Source organism: Pimephales promelas, chromosome 3, assembly GCF_988280905.1.
Source record: "Pimephales promelas chromosome 3, fPimPro1.hap1.1, whole genome shotgun sequence".
In the NCBI taxonomy this organism is placed as follows: domain Eukaryota; kingdom Metazoa; phylum Chordata; class Actinopteri; order Cypriniformes; family Leuciscidae; genus Pimephales; species Pimephales promelas.
In genome coordinates this window covers 23,757,440-23,778,721 of record NC_142771.1, presented here as the reverse complement: position 1 = coordinate 23,778,721, position 21,282 = coordinate 23,757,440, and the positions used below count along the sequence as shown (strand labels likewise).

The 21,282-nt window shown below is 39.2% G+C and overlaps 2 protein-coding genes across 3 annotated transcripts in view; both read left to right on the top strand.

Moving 5' to 3' along the window:
• smg1 (SMG1 nonsense mediated mRNA decay associated PI3K related kinase) overlaps positions 1 to 9,464 on the top strand; it is a 33,380-nt gene extending 23,916 nt beyond the window's left edge. For both annotated transcript variants that reach the window (XM_039687754.2, XM_039687753.2), the window contains exons 46-62: positions 155 to 348; positions 490 to 662; positions 761 to 1,040; positions 2,315 to 2,587; positions 2,725 to 2,959; positions 3,048 to 3,274; positions 3,363 to 3,519; positions 3,683 to 3,872; positions 3,992 to 4,464; positions 4,542 to 4,679; positions 4,766 to 5,098; positions 5,841 to 6,068; positions 6,203 to 6,414; positions 6,512 to 6,612; positions 6,689 to 6,865; positions 8,011 to 8,117; positions 8,226 to 9,464. In XM_039687754.2, the coding sequence (XP_039543688.2) occupies positions 155 to 348; positions 490 to 662; positions 761 to 1,040; positions 2,315 to 2,587; positions 2,725 to 2,959; positions 3,048 to 3,274; positions 3,363 to 3,519; positions 3,683 to 3,872; positions 3,992 to 4,464; positions 4,542 to 4,679; positions 4,766 to 5,098; positions 5,841 to 6,068; positions 6,203 to 6,414; positions 6,512 to 6,612; positions 6,689 to 6,865; positions 8,011 to 8,117; positions 8,226 to 8,303 (3,576 nt within the window). In that variant the 3' untranslated portion in view covers positions 8,304 to 9,464. The remainder of the gene's footprint in view (positions 1 to 154; positions 349 to 489; positions 663 to 760; positions 1,041 to 2,314; positions 2,588 to 2,724; positions 2,960 to 3,047; positions 3,275 to 3,362; positions 3,520 to 3,682; positions 3,873 to 3,991; positions 4,465 to 4,541; positions 4,680 to 4,765; positions 5,099 to 5,840; positions 6,069 to 6,202; positions 6,415 to 6,511; positions 6,613 to 6,688; positions 6,866 to 8,010; positions 8,118 to 8,225) is intronic.
• Positions 9,465 to 10,428: 964 nt separating this feature from the next.
• On the top strand, positions 10,429 to 20,946 carry arl6ip1 (ARL6 interacting reticulophagy regulator 1). The gene is made up of 6 exons (XM_039687079.2): positions 10,429 to 10,582; positions 11,532 to 11,665; positions 16,607 to 16,726; positions 17,347 to 17,464; positions 18,120 to 18,204; positions 20,043 to 20,946. Exons 1-6 carry the CDS (start codon positions 10,547 to 10,549, stop codon positions 20,159 to 20,161), a joined length of 612 nt encoding a protein of 203 aa, XP_039543013.2. The 5' UTR covers positions 10,429 to 10,546; the 3' UTR covers positions 20,162 to 20,946.
• The last annotated feature ends 336 nt before the right edge of the window (positions 20,947 to 21,282 follow it).

Sequence of the window (21,282 nt, the reverse complement as noted above, 5' to 3'; positions counted from 1 at the left end):
CTAATCTGCTAAATATGGCTATAAGGTGTGGAGATATTAAGATGTTGTAAACATTAACTTTATGAATTTCTAAAAAAAAAAAGCTGCTTTGAAAACAAAAAGCAGACAATTTTTGTTTGACAAATTCTCTTGACTTTTTCTTCTTCTCTCTCAGGTGAATTGGTTTAAGAACCGTGATGAGATGACTGGTGTACTGCCACAGGTTGAGGAAGCCGTGGAGGAGTACCTGAGCCTGCAGGAGCAGCTCACACAGGTAGAGAAAGTGCAGGGCAAGGTGCTTGAGGAGATGGAGTTCCTGGAGGATGCCGACACCAGAGCAGATCATCCCATCCACTCCCTGGAACACAGGTCAGCAGACGAGACCACCAAAGATGGGAAGGAATCGTGTTGTGCTTTTCATGATTATTGCTTGATCATAAATCATTATTGTAGATTTGATGGAACGGATTAAAGGTTCTCATTCGTATTCTTTCTCCTGTCCCTTTTTAGATACTCTGAGCACACTCAGTTGCAGTCCAGGCAGAGGACTGTACAGGATGCCATTCAGGGGAAGTTGTCAGATCTGGATCAGTGGATTTCTCAGTATAAAGCTGCCTTTGCCAGTTTAGAGGCCACCCAGCTTGCCAGCCTCCTCCAGGAGATCACTAGCCCTATTGATTTAGGTACAGAATTTGTTTTGAGCTTTTTTTCCTCAATATGAACTGAAATTTGATAAGAAGCAAACTTCCAATTTGTTCTTTTGGTCCCTTTTAAACTGCAGGCCCACCCAGCTATGTGCCAGCAACTTCTTTCTTGCAGAATGCAGGCCAAGCACATCTGATCAGCCAGTGTGAAGCACTGGAGGCGGAGGTGAGCGCTCTGTTACAGCAGCGGCGCTCTCAGCTGCGTGGCTGCCTTGAGCACCTGCACAGCTACGCCACTGTGGCCCTGCTTTACCCTCGTGCAGTGTTGCACAGGCACAGAGTTCACACGTGGAAACAGTGGATGGAGGAGCTGGTGTGTGACATGACTGTCGAGCACTGCCAGACCATCTATCATCAGTAAGTGCACTTATTAACTGTTCACTATCAGTCAAAAGACATGCTGGACACCAGTTTGCTGCTATTCCTTGCCTTTGAGGTCGGTAAGATAAAAAAATGTGGCTGTATTTCAAGCAGGGACATGTTTTTTGTGCATTGGGTTTTGTGTTTTCACCGTAATGAGTCTCTCAGTCCCCGCAACGGATTGAACGGGCGTTCATTTGAAGACAGTGCGCGTCACAACAGAACACTGAATCCACTGAAACTGATCGCAGCGACAACGAGCGCTTTGGTCACTTGATTTCAAAAACAACACATTTCAGATCACCTCTTATTTAACAAACAAACTAAATGAATTCTCTACTAGCGTTACCTGGAGATGTTTTATTTGTTTGTAATGGTACATCCGTGCTGCGAGATGTTTCAATATCACACCCGCAAATTACACCTATGCTCGTGTCTGACACCTCGCTCGGTCAGTCTGCTGTTTCCTCTTTCTCTGTTCCTCCGACAATGCTTTCCTAGCTTTCTGTATCTTATATGCCGGCTCAGCCATGAAGATAGTGTGACAAACTCCATCCCTCTCGACCTTGTTCCTGGATATGTGCAGTGTTTCCATAAAGGAATACGTTACATCGCGAGAGCCGATATCACACGATACTTCCTGATGCTGAGGCCGGCGGCTCGCCGCACCGCAGGCACCAGGGAAACGCCCGAGACGCCCACCATTCAACCCCGAAGAAGTCATATAACCATTTCAATAACTCTGAAGCTGTTAAATTAAGCTAAAATAACTGCATAGTGTCCATTTTTAAGGCTCTCCAAGGTAAAAAGAAAACATTTATATTTTGAAATATTTCAAAGTAGTTTAATATCTTTTTAAATTGCAGTTTATTCCTGTGATGCAAAACTACATTTTCATCATTACTCAGGTTTTCAGTGTCACATGATCCTTCAGAAAGCAGTCTAATATGCTGATTTGATTTTAAAAAAATATATTCTCTAAATTATATTCTTCGTCCATTATAGTCTCAAAAGCCTTTGTCTGCAATGGAAATCTTTTGTAACCTTATAAAGCTGTTTCAATTTTGATAAATTTGTTATTAATTAATACAAATCTTACTGACCCCAAATTTATTCGGTCATGTATATCAGGATTCCCATGTCCTGGAAATATCAAATGCATGAATTGGAATCATTTTAAAATTTTCAATCACAAAGGTTTCTGTGACTTTTCCCATTTAATTTTCATGATATTTAATGATTACTATATTGAAGTTGTCTTTTCTTTTTAGGTATGAAATGCAGTTTGCACCCCAGCCCCCTCCTGCCAATTGTCAGATTTTATCTAGTATTGAGATGGCGCTGCAGCACCATGCAGCAGAAACCAACACTCGGCTGATGCGGCAGGTAGAGCGTCTGAAGGCAGAGGGCGCTGGCGTGCCTGTGTGTGAGGAGCAGCTGCAAGAGATTGAGCGATGTATCAAAGTCTTCCTGCATGAGGATGCCGAGCTTGGCTCCTTCAGCCTGGCCGGCATCATTGTCTCTGCACTCTGTGCCCTCACTAGGTCTGAATCTGTATTATTTTTTTTAAAGTTTACAAGAATTGTGAAAACCACATTTGTTAAGATTTTTATCCTTGTCCTCAATGCCCTAATTTGTCCATAAAGAATTAAAGGATACAGTATGTTTCTGTCCTTTGCAGGCGTAACCTGGTGATGGAGGGAGCGGCAGCCAGTGCCGGAGAGCAACTGGTGGAACTGACATCCCGTGATGGGGCCTGGTTCCTGGAGGAGCTCTGCAGTATGAGTGGTAACATCACATGCCTTGTGCAACTGTTGCAGCAGTGCCAGCTTCTGTCACATGACCTGGATATCCTCAGTCCTGCCGAGTCCTCGCAAGTTGTCTACCTGGCCAATGGCGTGTACACCTGTCTACAGGTAAGGATGTTCTCAGTGTTTAATGCTATTCTGTGGTTTCAGTTGTTGTTTTTTTTCCCTCTCAAACATTTTTTATTAATATTTGAAGGAGCTCAACACAAACTTCCGTCAGATCATCTTCCCAGAGGCTCTGCGATGCATGCTTAAGGGGGAAAGCACATTAGAGACCATGCTAGCGGAGCTTGATGCACTTATTGATCAGTGCGCAGATGGAGTATCGCTGCAGGGGTTGGGGGAAGTTCTGCAGGCTCACCTTCGTAACACCACCATGGGCCTGGAGGACGATCCGGATGACCACTATTTGGATGTCACTAGGTAACATGGAAAATAGAAATGTGTACCACACTGTGTTTTGAAGCTGCATTACTTTTAGGACAAACTTATCTTTGTGTTGTCTTGTCAGGGTTCTGCGGGCCCAGTACTCGGAACTGATCCAGCCACGCAGCATGGAGAGCTCTGTGCAGGAAACACCCAAGATGAGTGCTGGTCAGATGTTGTTGGTAGCTTTTGATGGCATGTTTGCACAGCTGGAGACTGCTTTTGGACTTCTGATTGACAAGGTAAAAAAAACTGATAGTTACCTTAAGGAAAGTCCCTTTTGGATGGGTGTAATGTTGCCTAATATTTGAGTCTGATGTACAGGGGGGGATCAGGTTTTCGTTCTTTTTTTTTTAGCTTATTTAGATTATTTTGTGTCTGAATGATTCCTGTTCTCTCATCCAGCTGAACTCTATGGATGTGCCTGCTGCCTGGAGAAAGGTGGATGTGATCCGGGAGTCCAGAGCTACACAGCTACATTTCTTTGATAATGTTTTGACCAGGCAGGTCTTGGAAGAGATTTTCTTTCTGAAGAGACTCCAGACCGTCCGAGACTTTTTCCGCCTGTGTGGATCATTTGCACAGACGCTATCTGGTAAATGGCTAATGAATTTTCCCCCCCAATATATGAAGAGTGAAGGATGAATTAATTAATATGAAGTTGCCCACAACTGTAGTATGTTCTTGATTTGGTTTCTCACTTTATTTCAATAGGAACATGCCCTACACCCACAGATGAGCCTCCACCCTCTAATGGCCCAGTACCCATAGTGAAGCCCTTGTATCGAGGCTCCACTGTAGTGAGCGAGGACCAGATGATGCGGCCCATCAAAGCCTTCACGGCAGACTTTGTGAGACAGATGCTAATGGGGCTCCCCACCCAGGCTCTGGGCCTAGCCATCTGTAGCACCCTCAGTGCGCTCGGCATGGACCTCATCGCCCAGGTGGAGGCCAAGGACTTTGGCGCTGAGGGGAAAGTGTCTCTAGATGACCTGTGCAAGAAAGCAGTAGAGCAAGGTGTGCAGGCAGGGCGGATATCCCAGCTTCTGCTCAACAGGGCCACAGTGCTGGCCAGCTCCTACGACACGGCCTGGAAAAAACTGGACCTGGTGCGACGTCTGGAGGTCAGCATAGACGCTTGTAAGGTCAGCCTTCAGAGGACTCAGCTTCACATTACAATGTTCCAGGTAAAAAACGGTTCTTTTTCATTTATGAAATAATTGATAGCAGTTTTGGTTGTAACTCTTTCGATCTGTCTCATCAGTGGCAGCATGAGGACATTCTTGGTGCAAGGACGCAGCCCATGACAGTCAGTCCCCCACCTCGTTCCATCATCCTCAGCAATATGAAGAAGAAGCTCTACAAACTCAGTCAGGATGAAGCTTCTATTGGCAGCGTCCAGGTTAAAGCCTTTGCTTTTTTTTCGGAGAACAGTTTGAGTGAAATAGAATCCTTTTAATCTAAACCGTGTTGGGTTTTGTGTTGCAGGAGAAGTTGGCAGGTCTAGAGGGCAGCATAGAGCAGAGGCTGAAGTGGGCCGGTGGTGCAAACCCCGCACTCGCCCCAGTGCTGCAGGACTTTGAGGCCACTATAGCAGAACGGCGTGCCTTGGTAATGAAGGAGAGTCAGCGTGCCAACCAGGTTACTTTTCTCTGCAGCACCATCCTCAACTTTGAAGGTTTGCGTACCCGTACCGCTGAAGCCTTGAACATGGATGCCACACTTTTTGAACTTGTGAAACGATGCCAGGCCACTTGCTCCTACGCTGCCCAGTTTAGCACATCTGTTTCCCCTCTGGAACTTCAGCTGCTTCATAGACTGGTGGGTGTTGCTTGTGTCACTAGATTTTTACATTTTTCACCATCCATCTATACCTAATATACACAGAATATTTTTAATTTTAAAATTTAATTTAATCCTGTTATGGCGAAGGTGAATTTTCAGCTGCCATGTCTACAGTCTAGAATTCATGTTCCTTCAGAAAAGGAAACCGTAAAAAAAAAATTAGGATTCTTTGAATAGAATGTTCAAAAGAACAGTATTTATTTGAAATTGAGTCTCTTGAAATAGTGTAAATGTCTTTGCTGTTATGTTGGATTGATTTAATGCATCCTTGCTGAATAAAAGCATCAATTTCTCTCAAAGTAAAAGAAATCTTACTTTTGAACAGTACTGTACATTGGTGTATTGCTATTATTTAATTATCCAGTCTCATTTCCCTTGTCTTAAAGTGTTTACACTCACTTGAAATTGATCTTTAAAAACACTAGTAATTTAATTGCACTTAATTCTTGCAAATCTCTAAAAAATTAATTGGTTTGAATTTTTTTCTTTATTTTTTTTTTATATTAAAAATGTGTATAATCATATGTTAATTTTGGTGCATCCCAACATATCACTACATTGCTAAGTTTCTCTTTGAAATGTATTTGACAGTGACTCTAAATGCTGAACAATCAACATTCCTGTTTGTACATATTACATCTACTTAAGTATTTGGTCAACCATCTCTCTGTAATCTGTCGTCATTGTCCGTTTCTAATTGAAAACCACTGGATTGCAGAGTCCTGCCATGGATCTGTCTATTGCTGGGCCCGAGTGGCTAGTGTATGCGCAGAATCACCTCACCCAGGAGATGTCTAGTCAGAGAGCCATGCAGGAGGACAGAGAGCAGCAGCTGGAGAGCGTGACTGAGACATTACAGCTTCTGGTGGACTCCATTAAAGGCATCCTGTCCAATCACAACCGCCAACTTGCTGATGTTAAGCACCTACTGCGTGCGATGGCAAAGGTATTTAATAGCCAATGTGAGATGGTTGATATGTTAAGTTTATTGGGTGCATATCTGCTGTCCAAAGTTAGTTTTAAGTGTGTTACAATAGCTTTTGTGTATGCTCTAATGTTAACTACTTTTCAATTTGGCAGGATGAGGAAAATGCCCTTGCAGAGGGAGAGGAAGTGACTTATGAGGGCAGTGTGCGTCAGTTCCTGTCAGAGTACAAGGCATGGCAAGATAATGTGCAGATAGTGCTGTTCACAGTAGTGCAAGCCACAGGTCAACCACGCAGCCAAGAGCAGGTTGAGCTGCTGCAGGAGATTCCTGCCACCCTGAAGGAGCTAATGGTTCAGAGCCATGGGTGAGTGCTTATGCTGGTTTCAGAACAAAGAGTGTTTTATTTTATTATTTTTAATAGAAAGTGGCTTTTGTTGTTCAAACTGTTTTTCCCCCCTTAGCATCTATAATGGCTTGGTGGGGTTCGCTTCTCCTCTTGTCACTGAGAGAGGGAGTGACTGTGCAAGTCCCACTTCCACAGTCCAGACCAGCTTTGCTGCAGGTAAGTTTGTTTTGCTTTTTTTTTTTAAGGTGATTTCTGTTCAGTGTCACTGAACTTGATCTCTCTGTCCCTATAGCAGTGCGCTGCAGTGGAGTGAAGACCCAGCCGGACAGCATGTCTCAGAATGCCCGCAAAGCAATTCCTCGAAACTTTGGGACCCCGACAGACACTCCCCCCAGTACTTTGATGATCAACAGTAAAGGACTGGCCCCGAGCCCCAAAAGAGCTGTGCGGGATCCCAAAACTGGAAGAGGTTAGTCATAAAGCAAATACCTTAATCTCATAGATCACTCCATTTTAAAATCTCTCAAATGTGACTTTACATCTGTATGTTTGACCAATTACTTTAACAGATCGAGCAGTCAAGGGCTTTTTCATAATCACGTTTCCTCATCAACTCTGCTCATGTGTTGAGCCAGTTTGAACATATTTTAAGATATCTGTGATTTATATATATTACTGTTCAAAGGTTTAGGTTCTGCATTTTGTTGTAAATATTATTTATATGATATATTATGCTATATTTCTTTTTTTTTTTATACTTGTATATTATGTATTTATGCTCAGTGTTTACCCTACAATATATTCAGTAACGGCTCAACACTGCTGCAAAATTTTCACATGAACGGTAATATCCATGTTTGTGGCACACACTTTAGATGTTTGTTCCCGCGGATCCTTAAAAAGTCTTAAATTCGATTTTTAAAATATAAGGCCATAAAAAGTCTTAAGTCTTATTTTTACTTATGAAAGGTCTTACATTTTAGATGACACTTCAACTTAGTCATATCTAAATGTTTTCCAAATTAAAACCATCTAATTTGCGTACGTATTCATTTTTTATTGGCCTATTGTATCTTTGTGGCTTGTTCACGTGATATTCGCATCACATTCATGGCAGAATAACGTCTGGGTCCTGCACGCAAGAGAAGAAGAAAGTTGGCAAATTGTCAGTTCAGTCGTATGTTAATTCTTTATGTGCGTAGGGGTGTGCGACGTGTATTGTCTATTATGATATTCTAATCGTTTTAACGATGTATGAGGCACTGTGAGCTGGCATTGCATTTGTCTCTTGTGCTTTTACTGCATGATGTGTCCAGTTATAGGCAAAGTCTTACTGACCCCAAACTTTTGAAGTGTAGTGTAGGAACCTTAAATCTCTGTTTGAACTACAATAGACAATCATTGAAGTGCTTATTTTAATACTCAATTTAAGTATGCTTGTATGTTCAGCCAGTTTCAACTTTTTTTTTAAAGCTTTAAAATTACAATGGATTGTTTGTATAATAAAAAGGCACTATTTTTGTATAGAAAGTAATAAAGTATTTGTTGCTATGAAATGCTTTATATCAACTTGAAGCTTTGCCAAGATCACTGATCAGCATTTTTTTCCTACAGCTGTGCAAGAGAGGAATTCCTACGCCGTTAGTGTGTGGAAGAGGGTAAAAGCCAAACTGGAAGGGAGAGATATAGACCCTAACAGGAGAATGAGTGTCACTGAGCAGGTGAGGATTCCTCCTTTACAACTACGACCTTACTGCTACAGTTGTGCATGTTTCTTAATGCATCTCTCTCTCTCACACACACACACACACACTCACTCTCACTCTCAGGTGGATTACGTCATCAAAGAGGCGACAAACGTGGACAACCTTGCACAGTTGTACGAGGGATGGACAGCATGGGTGTGAACGGGATCCTTGTAGATCACTTTGGTCCAGCGAGGGTAGAAATCCACCAAAATCCACTGGGTCTGGGGCAATGGAGCCACAGAGCACCATGCAGGAAAAGGAGGTGGGGTGTAGAAACCCTCCCTCAGGCCCACACCGGATCCCCGTAGCACAGCTACATCCGGCGATCCAGCTAACACAACGAAATGGGTCTGCATCTGTCTCCCAGGGATGTGTGGGAGCTCACCAAGATGGGGAGGCGGGGTGGGGGGGATAAGGCACATGGCTTGAACTACCCCCCCAACCAACCCCTGTATCAACAACAACAAATAAACGTATGTCAACTATCAAAACAAATAGGATTTGCCACAGGGAAAATTTGCAGGAGACAGTTTATCCACTCTTAGGGCAGAGGTCTGCGATAATTAGCGAGTTTCTAGACTACATTTGTGCGAGAGTGGAAGGAAAGGGTGATCCGGTCTTCGAGAGATCCTCTGGCCTCTTTATTTGGATGGCTCGGGGTCATGCACGACTTACGGCTGAGCTGTTGAGGGCTGTGTAACCGGAAGGCTCAAGGGACCCCATTCAAAGCCAGAAGGCCTTTGACAGACCTTAGAGTTTGTTCTTAACCACAAAAAGACCTTTTCCCCTCGAGCATATATAGGAAACATTGCAAAAACTTATTTTACACCTCTTCTATTGTATTGCACAGATTTCACGATTAAAAGGCGAATCGCAAAGTGGCTTTGGGAACATTCACCGTCATGAGTTCGCAATGTTTGGCACAATAAATGACATGCTTGGAGTTGGTAAGTGCTCAGTCTGAGGTCTCTATTTGGTTTGATCTTTGAATATGACCCAGGCTCAGATGTGCAAATCAGTTTCTAAATGCTTTTTTCTTAGTATGCATCTCTGATCTTGTTTGTGTATTGTAGATTTTTCTCCCTGTCCTTCTTTACTATAAATTTAGTTAGTCTTGATTGCTACTTTTTTTGACTTGCCTGTGGAAGTGTATCATCACTGATACATGTTTCCCGTTAAAGCTTGCGTTTTACTGAACTTGACCTAGTTTTACATTTTTAGTGGGAGAAGTAATGGAATAGTGATGTGGTGATGGTTACAATTGTTGTCTCAGTGGTTTTACTCCATTTTGTTGGTCAAATAAAATTATAATTAAACCTTTTTGGTCTTCATTATAGTGTTTGCTGTATTTGGTTGTTTGTCTGATTTTTAGGCTTTTGGCATTTTCATACTTGGAATTGTTCACCCAGGTTAATTTTTAACTTAAACTTGTTTCGCACTGTTTAGACGTTTACCATTCATACTGCAACTTCACTGTTCAAGAACAATGCTTCATTACTCTTTCATAATTACAAGTGGTGTTGCTCAACCCATGGTTAATAGTAACCTTAGCCTGGGGTTATCCTAATATTGAATGTTTTTCAGCACTACATATTTTGTGTCTAGTTCCATTACTGTTCAAATGTTTTGTATCAATGTTTTTTGTTTGATTATTTTTTCTTTTAGATAATTTTATACAGAAAATAAATTAAACCGATAAAATATAACAGTGAATATTTGTTTATATATAAAAAATATATATACTCTGTGAAATTCTCTCTATCTATATATATATATATATATATATATATAGTGCTATATATTGGGTTAAATTGTGCTGTACTAAATTTTGCACTGTATTTTTAATCAAGTAAATGTAGCCTTGGTGAGCATAAGACACTTAACTGTAAACTGATCCAAACAGTTGCATTAGTGGCATTGATATTCAATTGTAGTGAGGATTATCAAAACTAATATTTAGCTCTGTCTCATGTATTTGAGTCCAACCTAGCTGATGCATGATTTCCACCATTGCAAAAAAAAAAAAAAAAAAAAACAGATTGTAGTTTGTCAAGCTCAGCTGTCTAACTACAGTTCGGTGGAAATGTAATTTTATTAGTAATTAAAAAAAATAACATTTGGTCTCACACTATGTTACCGATTGTTTTACAATTGACGATCAGCACATTTAAAGCACCTTTCGTTGATATTTTGTTTTTGAGCTAAAGTCCTATTTTGTACCCTTGCCTTTTTTACATGTGTTTGAACTACATTTCCCATGACTCCTTGCATTCCAGGTTTCAGATAAAAACATCCTGAAAATAACGGTTGGTTGACAGACTGCGGCAGTAGAGGGGAAGTGGGTTCGTATGTAATCGTTCTCTCCAAAGAATACAAATTCTGAAATCCCCCAAAAATAAACCATGGCTGAGGGCGATAATAAAAGTGCAAATGTGTTGGTAAGTGATCTGTTAATGTTCATTCTTACAAGCAGTTCGCCTGCTGTCGAAACATTTCCTATCGTGGTAAAGTTAAGCAACGTTAAGTCTTTTTAGCAATAAGCTATCAGTTAACTTGCTACTGCTGTCACCATCTTAACCGGATTAGCTGCTATACAAATACGCGACAGGGTGCCATAAAGCTTAATGTGTCTCTTATTTGTTATATTCTAGACGTGTTAACGCTGCGAATAGTCGTTCTCTTAATACGCCACGGAAATGAAGTGCGTGATAAAATGTTAGCAAGCTAATGCAGTGCTAACAAGAAGGATTACTCTATCTAGCATCGTACTAAATGGTTTTCTCACACAAATCTTGGTTATTAACTATTTATTTTAATATTTTTTAAGTTGAAACGCTATCTTTAGGAAGCATGGAGGTTTTCTGGAGAAAAGCGAGACTAAATTCTCCACATTCGTGTTTAAATGGTTTTGAGATTAGCTGCTAAAATTTTAAAAAGCCTTTTAAAATTCCTTTAAGAAAATGTAAACTAACTTCTATTTTTAAGTAATATGTCACAGAAAGGAAGAAACAAAGGAAGTGGCCATTTAAACTTTACCTGCTGGTTAAAACGTTACATTTCACACTCCCCCAAAAAAAACACGTGCTCATTTTTTGGTTTATATATATATATATATATATATATACATATATATATATATATATATATATATATATATATATATACATACATACACGCCATTTAATACCATTTAATTTATCTCTGATAAATGACTATTTTGTGTTTGTCTACATTTGAACATTCCTGAAATTACAGCTGGATGTGCCCATCCCAAGACTTTATGACACTCCCATTTTAAAACAATCCGGATAGGCGGATAATGCTGTGTCATTTGTTTAAATGTACTCTTTGTTTAAACAGTAATATTAACTAAAAGCATTTCTCTAGGCTCAGGAGACCAGTCAGCTGGAAGAGCAGCTGCTAGGGTGGGGAGAGGTCATCCTGGCTGGAGATCAGTTCCTGCGCTGGGAGAAGCCGTGGTACCCTGCAGCATTAGTGGGTGCCACCACAATCCTCTTCACGTGAGTCTGCGGTTCATATTGTGCATTAGTTCTACTTCTTGACTTAAGGCCTAATCTTTCACTTAAATTAATCAGACAAGGTCACACACTGGAAGCTTAAGTCCTTAAAATATTGATTTTTACAATCATTGCTTTCTCTCATGCCTCAGATGTATATAGGTTGTTAGTTACACATTCTAAACTTATATCAAAGTCTAGGGCTGGATGATATGACAAATTTAAAAACATCACAATATATTTTTAAAATGTCTGCCGATACAACATAATTCTGATATTGATATGAACAATATAAAAGCCTCAGGAAAAACTGCCAAGAACACCCACAACGAATGCCTGTACCTACAAACTTCTAAAAAATGTATTTGTCAAGTTTCAGAAACCTCTTCCTATAAAACAATATAATATTTTAGAAATAATAATGGTACAAATAAATTATTGTTAATATTTTATTTGTATTTACCCTTCATACAAACAATGACACTTTATATAATGCCATCTTTGAAATGCCTCTCAGGCATTGAGATGACACAAATGACATCCTAAGCACTCTTGGTCTTCTTCTGAGTCCGCACTTTCATGACATGACGCTGCTTTGACTGTCTGGAAGACGTCTCCAGTGGAGCTCGCATCAGCGCGGTCTCGGCAGAAGTGTTGATCGAGGGTGCATATCGACCGCAAAGAGACACCTTATGGTCTCATAGACTTAACGGACAAGTTACCTTGCCATTGCAAGTTCACAAGACCGAAAGTGCTTACGAAGTGTGCCATTGGGTACATGGCCTATCTCTTTGAATGAGGAAACATTAAATTCTCAAACTGTTCAAGCTTAGGGGTGTGACGGTTATTACATAACCCTGAGACCGACGGTTGTAGTTGATCATAGAGAATGTTTAAATACTTAAAACAGCTTATGAGGGAAACGAAGGCGGAGTTAGTGGTGCTTCTGCGGCTGCTACTGCTGGAGATTATTCGGGAGAGGTCTGTGCCCCTTTACCGTTCAGAGCGTGCACGGACACGGAGTAAAGATGTTTATATTCAACATGTCTGCCCATTAGCTATATGAAAAGGGAACCACTTGAGATTAGAGATAGGATCATAAAATGTCCAAATACATTGGGAGACATTTGGAGTGTGGTCAGACATGATTTTGATTTCTTAATTTTGTTTTGTAGAAATCCTTTTAAAGCGAAGTTCGTTTTGTATAAATTGTATCTTAATTTTAATCAATGTTTCATCAACTAATTGCCTGGATTTAATAAATAAGAAGCAAATATAGCATCAGGACATGGATGTGCTGGCTCATGAAATGGAGCGCATCTCATAAATGAACCGAAACTCAGCGTGTACTTGCCTCACAAACCTGAGAAATATATCTATAGAAAAAGCTTGAAATGTCTACTTTTAAACATAACAATTCAAAACTAAAAGAAATGGGCTACTCTCTGGTTATGTAGGCTAATTTGTAGCCTATATGAAGTGTGCAATTCTCAATGTGTTTTCACTAATGCAAAGACTTCAAGTCAGCATTGTCAACTTTATCTTTGCAGCCGACACTGAGAAAACACTAGTTTTTTAATAAACATTTAAAATGTCTCATGCATAATCTTTACTTTTGCCGGCGCGATTGAGTGCGGAAAATAAATCACGAAAAGCTCATTATGGTTCAGTGTTCTCTCCCATGTCTATATTTAAGTAATTTAATTAATATAAATATGTGATTAGACTAATGGCTTAAAGGGATACTCCACTTTTTTTTGGAAATAGCCTCATTTTACAACATTCCCAGAGTTAAACATTTGGGTTTTACAGTTTTCAAATCCATTCAGCCCTGATATTTAGAAGAATATCAGTAACCAGACAGTTTCTGGTCTCATTGACTTCCATAGTATATTTTTTCCTACTATGGAAGTCAATGAGACCAGAAACTGTTTGGTTTCTAGTATTCTTCTAAATTTCACAAAATCGGCTGAATGGATTTGAAAACGGTAAAACTCAACTGTTTAACTCTGGGGGAGTTGTAAAATGAACCTATTTCCAAAAAAAGTGGAGTATCCCTTTAAATAAGGTACTACTAGTCATCTAGAAAAAAACTTTAGTTGTGCATGCACGGGCAGGCCTACTCATTTCACATATTGTCGAACCAGCATGTCACTGAGGGCATTATCAGAGAGCGTAATCTCCAGAAATACTCTCTCTGCTCTGGAGGAAATATTACCACCCCACTCACATGCTCTGGTGTGATAAAATGTGGTGTTCTTCTGTTGTCTGATATAGTTTGACAGCTTTTATGTGCGTTATTGGCAGCATCACCCTCTGATTGCATGAACGCGTCACCACATGCAAGTGTGGGTATTCTCAATAAGAACTGAAAACATGGGGATGATCTGCATAATTAATTGAAATTGACAGACTCCTTAACTGACAGACACCTCAAGCGTGGGAAAGACAGGATGTCTCATTGGTTCACGTGCAGTTTCTGCTCTGCACTCATCTTGAGACCAATCGCTAATGTTTAAGCTAACTGCCATAACTTCTTTAGGGCCTTTTAGATGCAAGAGGAAGTTCGCAATATTCTATCCGAAAATCCATTCTTAACTATGATTGGAAACCTTAAAACTGATGTAAACTACACGCATTAATTTTATACTTATTTAGATAAATAAGTATTCTCAATAACAGCTATTTGTAGTGCAACGTCTTACACAAATTTAGCTGTTAATGTACAAATGAATGCCAGTTCAACCTCTTCAAATCATGCTTTGACTTTGTTTACAACATTGCCAAAGGTAGTCTATGATAGGCATGTACAGTATGTTATATATGCTAAGAACTAATCCTGTCCCATTGATTTGTATGTACATTAATTGTTGCTTTGGACATAATCTGTGATGTTTAATGGTGGTCTTCTTTAAATAGTCATCTTTAAATGGTATATAAATTGTTGAGATGGGTGTCTGCTGCACGCTCATAACTGAACCAACACAAAATAGATTTCTTGTACATAATTGACCCTTCGCAGGGAGCTTGATTTACAGGTGATCTGACCAATCATACTTCGCCATCTGCCATTTTGTCCGACAAAGCAGTCAGGAGAGTTAGTAGTTTAACATGGGAGGATTTGAACTTGAAAAACTGAATGTACTGACGCCTTTCTGCGGCTTAAACAACATTCCTTATGTTCATTCATGTTTATTTGATGTGATAAATGAACTAGAAGGAAGAGATGATCGGATCACAAGCAGCTTTAACTGATGCTCTACAGCGATCTGTCACGACACATAAAATGGTATTTTATTGTTTAAATTTATTTTTAAAAATGACCAAATTTGAGTAGCGACAGTAACTAAGGGGTCGTGTCTTTGCGAATGGTCAGTTATGCCGAAAATATTAAGCATGAATGGATATCTGGGATTATTAGCAGACATTAATTCAAATATAGCCTACAATAAATATTATACTCCATGCAAGCCCCTATTACAATATTGTATTAAAAATCCGAGGTTTACCATCCATCGTCTTGCTTGGAAATAAAGCTTCATGTCTTTCAATCCGTACACACAGTCAGCATTATTTCTCTGAATAAGTTTTGAAGCGTGTATATTACTTCTTGACTTACAATCGTAAATCTGTATTCATTTCAGAAGAATCATTTTGACATGTGTAATGGTGTCTTGTTGGCCATCTGATCTGATATTTGCTACTATAATGAAGATGACTGACTTTAAATAAGCTGTGGAATTTCCTGACTTTTAACCAATAACTATTTAAATGTTTAGGTTGATCCCTTTGTAAGAATGTACAGGGAGACTGTACAAATATAAAAACGCTGAGTTGTTAGGTAATGCTTTCTCATGTGAGGGAGTACTTGGGATTACCAATATGGTGGTGCAGTGGCTTCACTTTTTATGATATCATGAGCAATCCCACATAGCCCTCATAGCCACACCCACCTTTATACACTTAATTCCTTTATCATTCACGATATTCATTTAGTAGTTGATTTACTCCTGTTTGTATTTTTGGTAATAAAATGTGTTTTATTACACTTCTGTCTTCCTTGTGTTGATAATACAGAGGAGGCTATACAAGTTAACAATATCTCACACATCCTTAAGATTGGTCCGATGACAGACTCTTTTCGATTAACTTAATCTTATTTATTCAACAATCATCTTTGATTGTTAACTTGCTGTTAGGGCAACTTTCTTAGCTGGTGCCCCAAGGTAAGAGGTAATTTAACATTCTGATACTCACCTTAAGTGACATGACCAAAGTTTATAATATTAATTTGGTGCCCATAGGCAAATTCCTTACATTTATGGTGCTCATTTTAAGCATGAATTACATCAAAATTATGTTAATTTTGTTAATTCTTAAATTAAATTATTAATTTAAGCCAAAAGTGGTAGGTCATCTGGACATACTACTTTCGTCATATTTTTTTTGTTTGTTTTTCCAGCTATATAGTAGGGAACTGTGTGATTTCAGATGCAGCCAGTCAATTATTTTGTTGCTAAATGAATTTGAGTGAGTCATAGAATCTGACTAAACAGATTCATTCAAAAATAGTCTTTTCACTGGTCTCTCTCTACCTACTGGCTTAACCATGTAACCTGCTGAAAGAATCACCCACCACTAAAACACAGGTCAACAGTCTCAGAAAGTACATAAACAATTGCACTCTTTAGCTTTGAAATTGAACCCGTTGAATCTTTAACTTCAAGCTGATATTTTGCATGTTTGCTTTTTTTGTGTAGCATGTGTTGCATTCCACAACGATTTGGAGAGTTAACAAGTTTTTAATAGTTAGTGATTGCCCTTTCCCCTTTAACTTTCAAGTAATCGTGTCTCACTCTGTGTTTACTGTTGTGATTATTTGTGTACAGTCATCAAATAATGAAATAAATGCAAGAGTTTAATTTCCTCTCTCTTCGTTGGCAGGCTGATCTACTACTTGGACCCCTCTGTGCTCACTGGTCTGTCCTGCAGTGTCATGATCCTGTGCCTGGCTGATTACCTGGTGCCCACTCTTGCCCCCCGTGTCTTTGGTTCTAACAAATGGTGAGTGAATAGACAACAAGCCACACTCTTGACCACAGGCTCTCATCTCAATCTCTTCATCCAAGAGAAAGGTTTATATCAAATAACGCGCTTCTCTATAGAACTCAAGTGTTTATTTCTCTATGTAATAAACGGCAAAAACTTAAGATCCCCTGAGAACAACACATGCAGGTATTTGCACAGCATGTGTGTTCTTGCATCTTCTGATTCCATTTTAGTCTGTCTGGCAACTTCCCATGCTCTGGTTCTGGACCCTGGGTCTCTGGTGTCTTTGATTGACAAGTTGCAGTTGCTGCCGAGTATCCCGTGTCAGGCAGTGTTGGTTTGACTCAGCAGATCTTCACTGTGCTGATCCCGCCTGTTCTCTCTGCAGTGAGAGGTCTTGCAATGCGAGATCAGAGCCCTGGTGTTTATTTTAGTGTCTGGCAGCTTCCTGTGGCTCTAAGCTTTAAGCCTTCAATATGGTCATGTTTATGCCCAGAAAAAAAATGCATTGGCAAGGCAGAAATAGAAGCAGATTTCCCCCGCGTGTGTTACCTATAAAGACGCGTTCATTGAAGAATTACGATATAGTTTATCATGTGTGTGTATATATATATATATATTTTTTTTCTGCACAGGACCACAGAACAACAGCAGCGTTTCCATGAGATCTGTGGGAACCTTGTGAAAACTCAGCGCCGTGTGCTTGGCTGGTGGAAACGTCTGTTTGCCCTGAAGGAAGAAAAGCCAAAAATGGTTCGCTCCTTTGAATTGTTGAACAACATCTTCCTTGTTTCATGTTTAAGAACTCACTTGTGACTCATAAGCATTTCACACTGTAAACTGCCATTTCACACCACTAATTTGGCTTTCACCCTGTTACCCAGCAGTAAGAACAAACAAACATGAGCCTGAGTGCATGGCTCTACCCATACATAATTAAAGAGCACATGGTGCCGTTAGGAGAACATATTTAAGGGCTACAGTCAATATTTAGTGTTATTGTGTCATGCAAGTACAACAGACATTTGCACTAGCATGCATTAGTAATGATTATGGAAGTCAAAAACATGAATACAAGCACAATATATTTCTTAACAAATGAACAGTTCTTGAGCATTCAAATATGTATATTTGGGGTCAGTAAGAGTTTTTCTGGGGGAAGGGATTAATAAATTTTTAGTTTGCTGTTTTTACTCTATATTTGTGCAAATAAGTGCAGCATTGGTGACCATAAAAGAGCCTCTCAGAAACCTTAACTACAGCTTACATTTAATATTATACAAATGTATTGATTGGATGTCAGATGTTGCTCACACAAGTTGTTTGTGTAATATTGTTTTAATTTCTTCAGAAAATAGGCTCCTTCTCAGTGTACTCCATGTAACACATTTGTTCTACTTCTCTACAGTATTTTCTCTCTGTGATCAGCAGTCTTGTGGCTGTGGCCTGGATCGGACAACAAGTGCATAACCTCTTTCTTACTTACCTGATCGGTACGTATTGTCTTAATCTGGGCTAAAAATTGAGCAAACTGCACAGATGCAATCCCCTGTGTTGAAAGGCTGTTGTTTTACATTAGAGCAATGCACTGTGAAACATCAGCCTGTAAACTGTAGAGAAGTCACGGCCCTTTATCAAAGCCTAGCTCATGCAAATACGACAAAGAGGCCATTGTATTTAGGTCACGGAAAGCCAAAGTTCCAATCCAAAAATATGCTGCCTCGCTCTTACAAGATTTGTTCAATCTTTTTGTACCAATTAGGTGAAATGTTCTTATTTTTCATTTTGTTATAAAAGTGTTACTCTTTATGAAATAAATAGTACTATATACAGGGGTGCACATAACTTTTTTTGGGGGGGCCTGGTTCTCAAGGGAGACGGACCGAATTTACTAACACGCATCCAGTTTCTTCCTCAACTGTTCACTTATGACATAACCAAGAGAATACTTGAGGAGATGGGTATTTCGACATAATTTTGTGTGTCGTTCAAGCGCAAGTAAACAAGAAAGAGAAATAATTTCGGCGTTTCAGCGCTAGGGGTGCAGCGCTAATTTTATTTCACAATATAGTTATTTATGTATGTAGTTATCGAAAATGTTTTATGGGACTATTCTATTCTTAATAAATTAGTCACTTCCTTTTAATGCGCGCATCTTTTGCATCAGTAAAATGCCATTGGTTAATTTGAATGTCAAGTTGTAATCACGTATCGAATCAAAGGAAGATTTTATCAGCTGGTTTAGTGGCCAATTGTATGGAATTTGGCCAGTTGGAGAAAATATATAACTCGTGCTGCATATTTAGTAATATTGGATACAGGATTATACATTCGCTTTAACAAGCAGTTCATTACCACAGAAACCGCTTGCGTGTCATGCTGAATGCAATTTCGTGTTCAAAAAAGACCTATACATTAGAGAAGGAAAGATGCAGATAACTATACATTATTTAAGGTTATTTCTATTCGTTACGATATTGATATATGAACTGTTGTTGTCAAGTAAGCCTCATGCTTTCACTGTTGCGAGTGTGCGCTTCTCTAAACTGTAGCCTAGCCTATGGGTGCTGCACTGCTCTAGATGACTGCAGCGCCTTTTGCCCTAAATATATCAAGTTAACGACAACCTTTTAGAAAACGTAATTCCTTAGTGGATCCTCTTGATCTGCTTTCTTCATATTTCATTTGACAAATATCTCGGGAGTTAACCACTCCCACTTATTTACATGTTGCGGTATACACGTAATAAAAAAATGTGTTACGGTTGACATTTTCTACCACGGTAACGATTTATACCGACATACCGCCCAGCCGTATTCAGCGCTGTCTGAAACCTGCCTTTTTCTATCTCTCTCTCTCTCTCTCTCTCTTAATTAAAAATTCTCTCTGTTGGTTATACTTAGCAGTTAATCCGAGAATCACATGCATGCCGAACCATGGGGCCTGATCCGTATGGATCAACTGAGATCCGTTGCACCCCTAATAATTAATGAACGCGCTTAGCATCATGATTCCTATCTTACCAGAGATGGAGAAAAATCATACTCCAAATCATTCCCTCCATGTTTTCTGCTGCACATTGTTCATTTTTACTGCACCTGTTATGTGCAGTGTGCACCCCTGATCAGATGGTATATACAGTTCTATACTAAACTGTATATATGAAGCATGTCATTTACTGTTATTATTACTACTCCAAATTTCATAATCCAGAAGATAACATTTTCATTTTGAAATGTCTTTGGCACAGATGACTTGTGTAGACTGCTTTAGTCCTTCACAGGGCCATCCTATTAGTGATTGTACACTCTTTTCTTTTTTGTATCAACAGTGAGTTTCCTTCTGCTTTTGCCTGGCCTCAACCAGCATGGCATCATCACCAAGTATGCTGGCATGGTGAAGAGAGAGATCAACAAACTTCTCAAGCAGAAAGAGAAGAAGAATGAGTGAAAGAAAAGGCTCAAGTAAAATTAAATTCTGACAAATTTAAGAGTCAAACATGGTCCTCTCCCCCCCCCCCCCCATGCTTACAGTCAAATCTCTGAAGACCAATGTGAAGCTTTTGCAGATACTGAGCTGATAGTGAAAAGTAACATCTAGTAAACAGCTTAAATCTATGCTGAAATCTCTCGAGGTTCATACATATTTTTTTTTTCCGTTTTTAGGTCTAATTTCAAATCATACATTTTTTTGCCATCAGAAGTATATATATTTTTTCCAACACTGAAATTTTCATTGTCTCACATCTGATTATTTGCATGTCATAGTAAATGTTAGGTCTGTGTAAAATATAAATATCGCTTAATTTCTTCCAATCAGTGGAGCAACCACCGAACATTTACTTCAACCAATTAGATGCACAGAACGCATCATCAGAAGTCTTGAAATGTAGCCTTTTCTTCTTTGGATTGGCTTGGAAACATACATTTCTGCACTGTTCTGAAACTTGCACTGGAAAACAGAACTGGAGTATTTGTGTAGGGGATTTTAGACCCTTACTGCTGTACTAGTGCTGTGTGGACCTCATTACTGTCCTCTAGCACTAGCCATTTCCTAATCCAACACCTGTTTCTGGGCTGTGTTTGTGTGTGTATATATATATATATAAATATATATGTTCATTTTTTCTTTGTATTTCTTTGGCTTGTTTTAAGTTTGTCTTCTCTATTTGTTCTTTTAATTGTCATTTTGTGTTTGAGTGTGTTCATCACAACAATAAACTTATTCAAATCTCATTTTGTTTCTCAGATCAGTCTTTTTCTAAACTAAAACTATTAAAATCATTTTTAGTAATTGGGGGGAAAAAACTGAAGTAAAATGTAAAGATTTGATGGAAAAATAAACTAAAATAAGTTCTTGGTACTGAAATTATAAGGCTAACATAAAGGGAGAAACAAAAGTGGCAAAAGCACATTAAAATTACTTAATGCATTCTATTCTACATAAATAAGCCCAGATATGACAGAATATAAATACACCATACAAATATTTTCTGACCCTCATTGTTTTAAATGTGTTATTGTTCTCCACTGTCTCATATCAGGAAAGTTCTGATACTTTCTTATTTATGT

Excerpts from the sequence above, each read along its gene's own strand:
- arl6ip1 (XM_039687079.2), top strand. The coding sequence starts at position 10,547 with ATGGCTGAGGGCGATAATAAAAGTGCAAATGTGTTG. Across the intron at positions 17,465-18,119 it reads AGGAAGAAAAGCCAAAAATG|TATTTTCTCTCTGTGATCAG; the intron begins GTTCGCTCCTTT and ends ACTTCTCTACAG. Across the intron at positions 18,205-20,042 it reads CTTTCTTACTTACCTGATCG|TGAGTTTCCTTCTGCTTTTG; the intron begins GTACGTATTGTC and ends TTGTATCAACAG.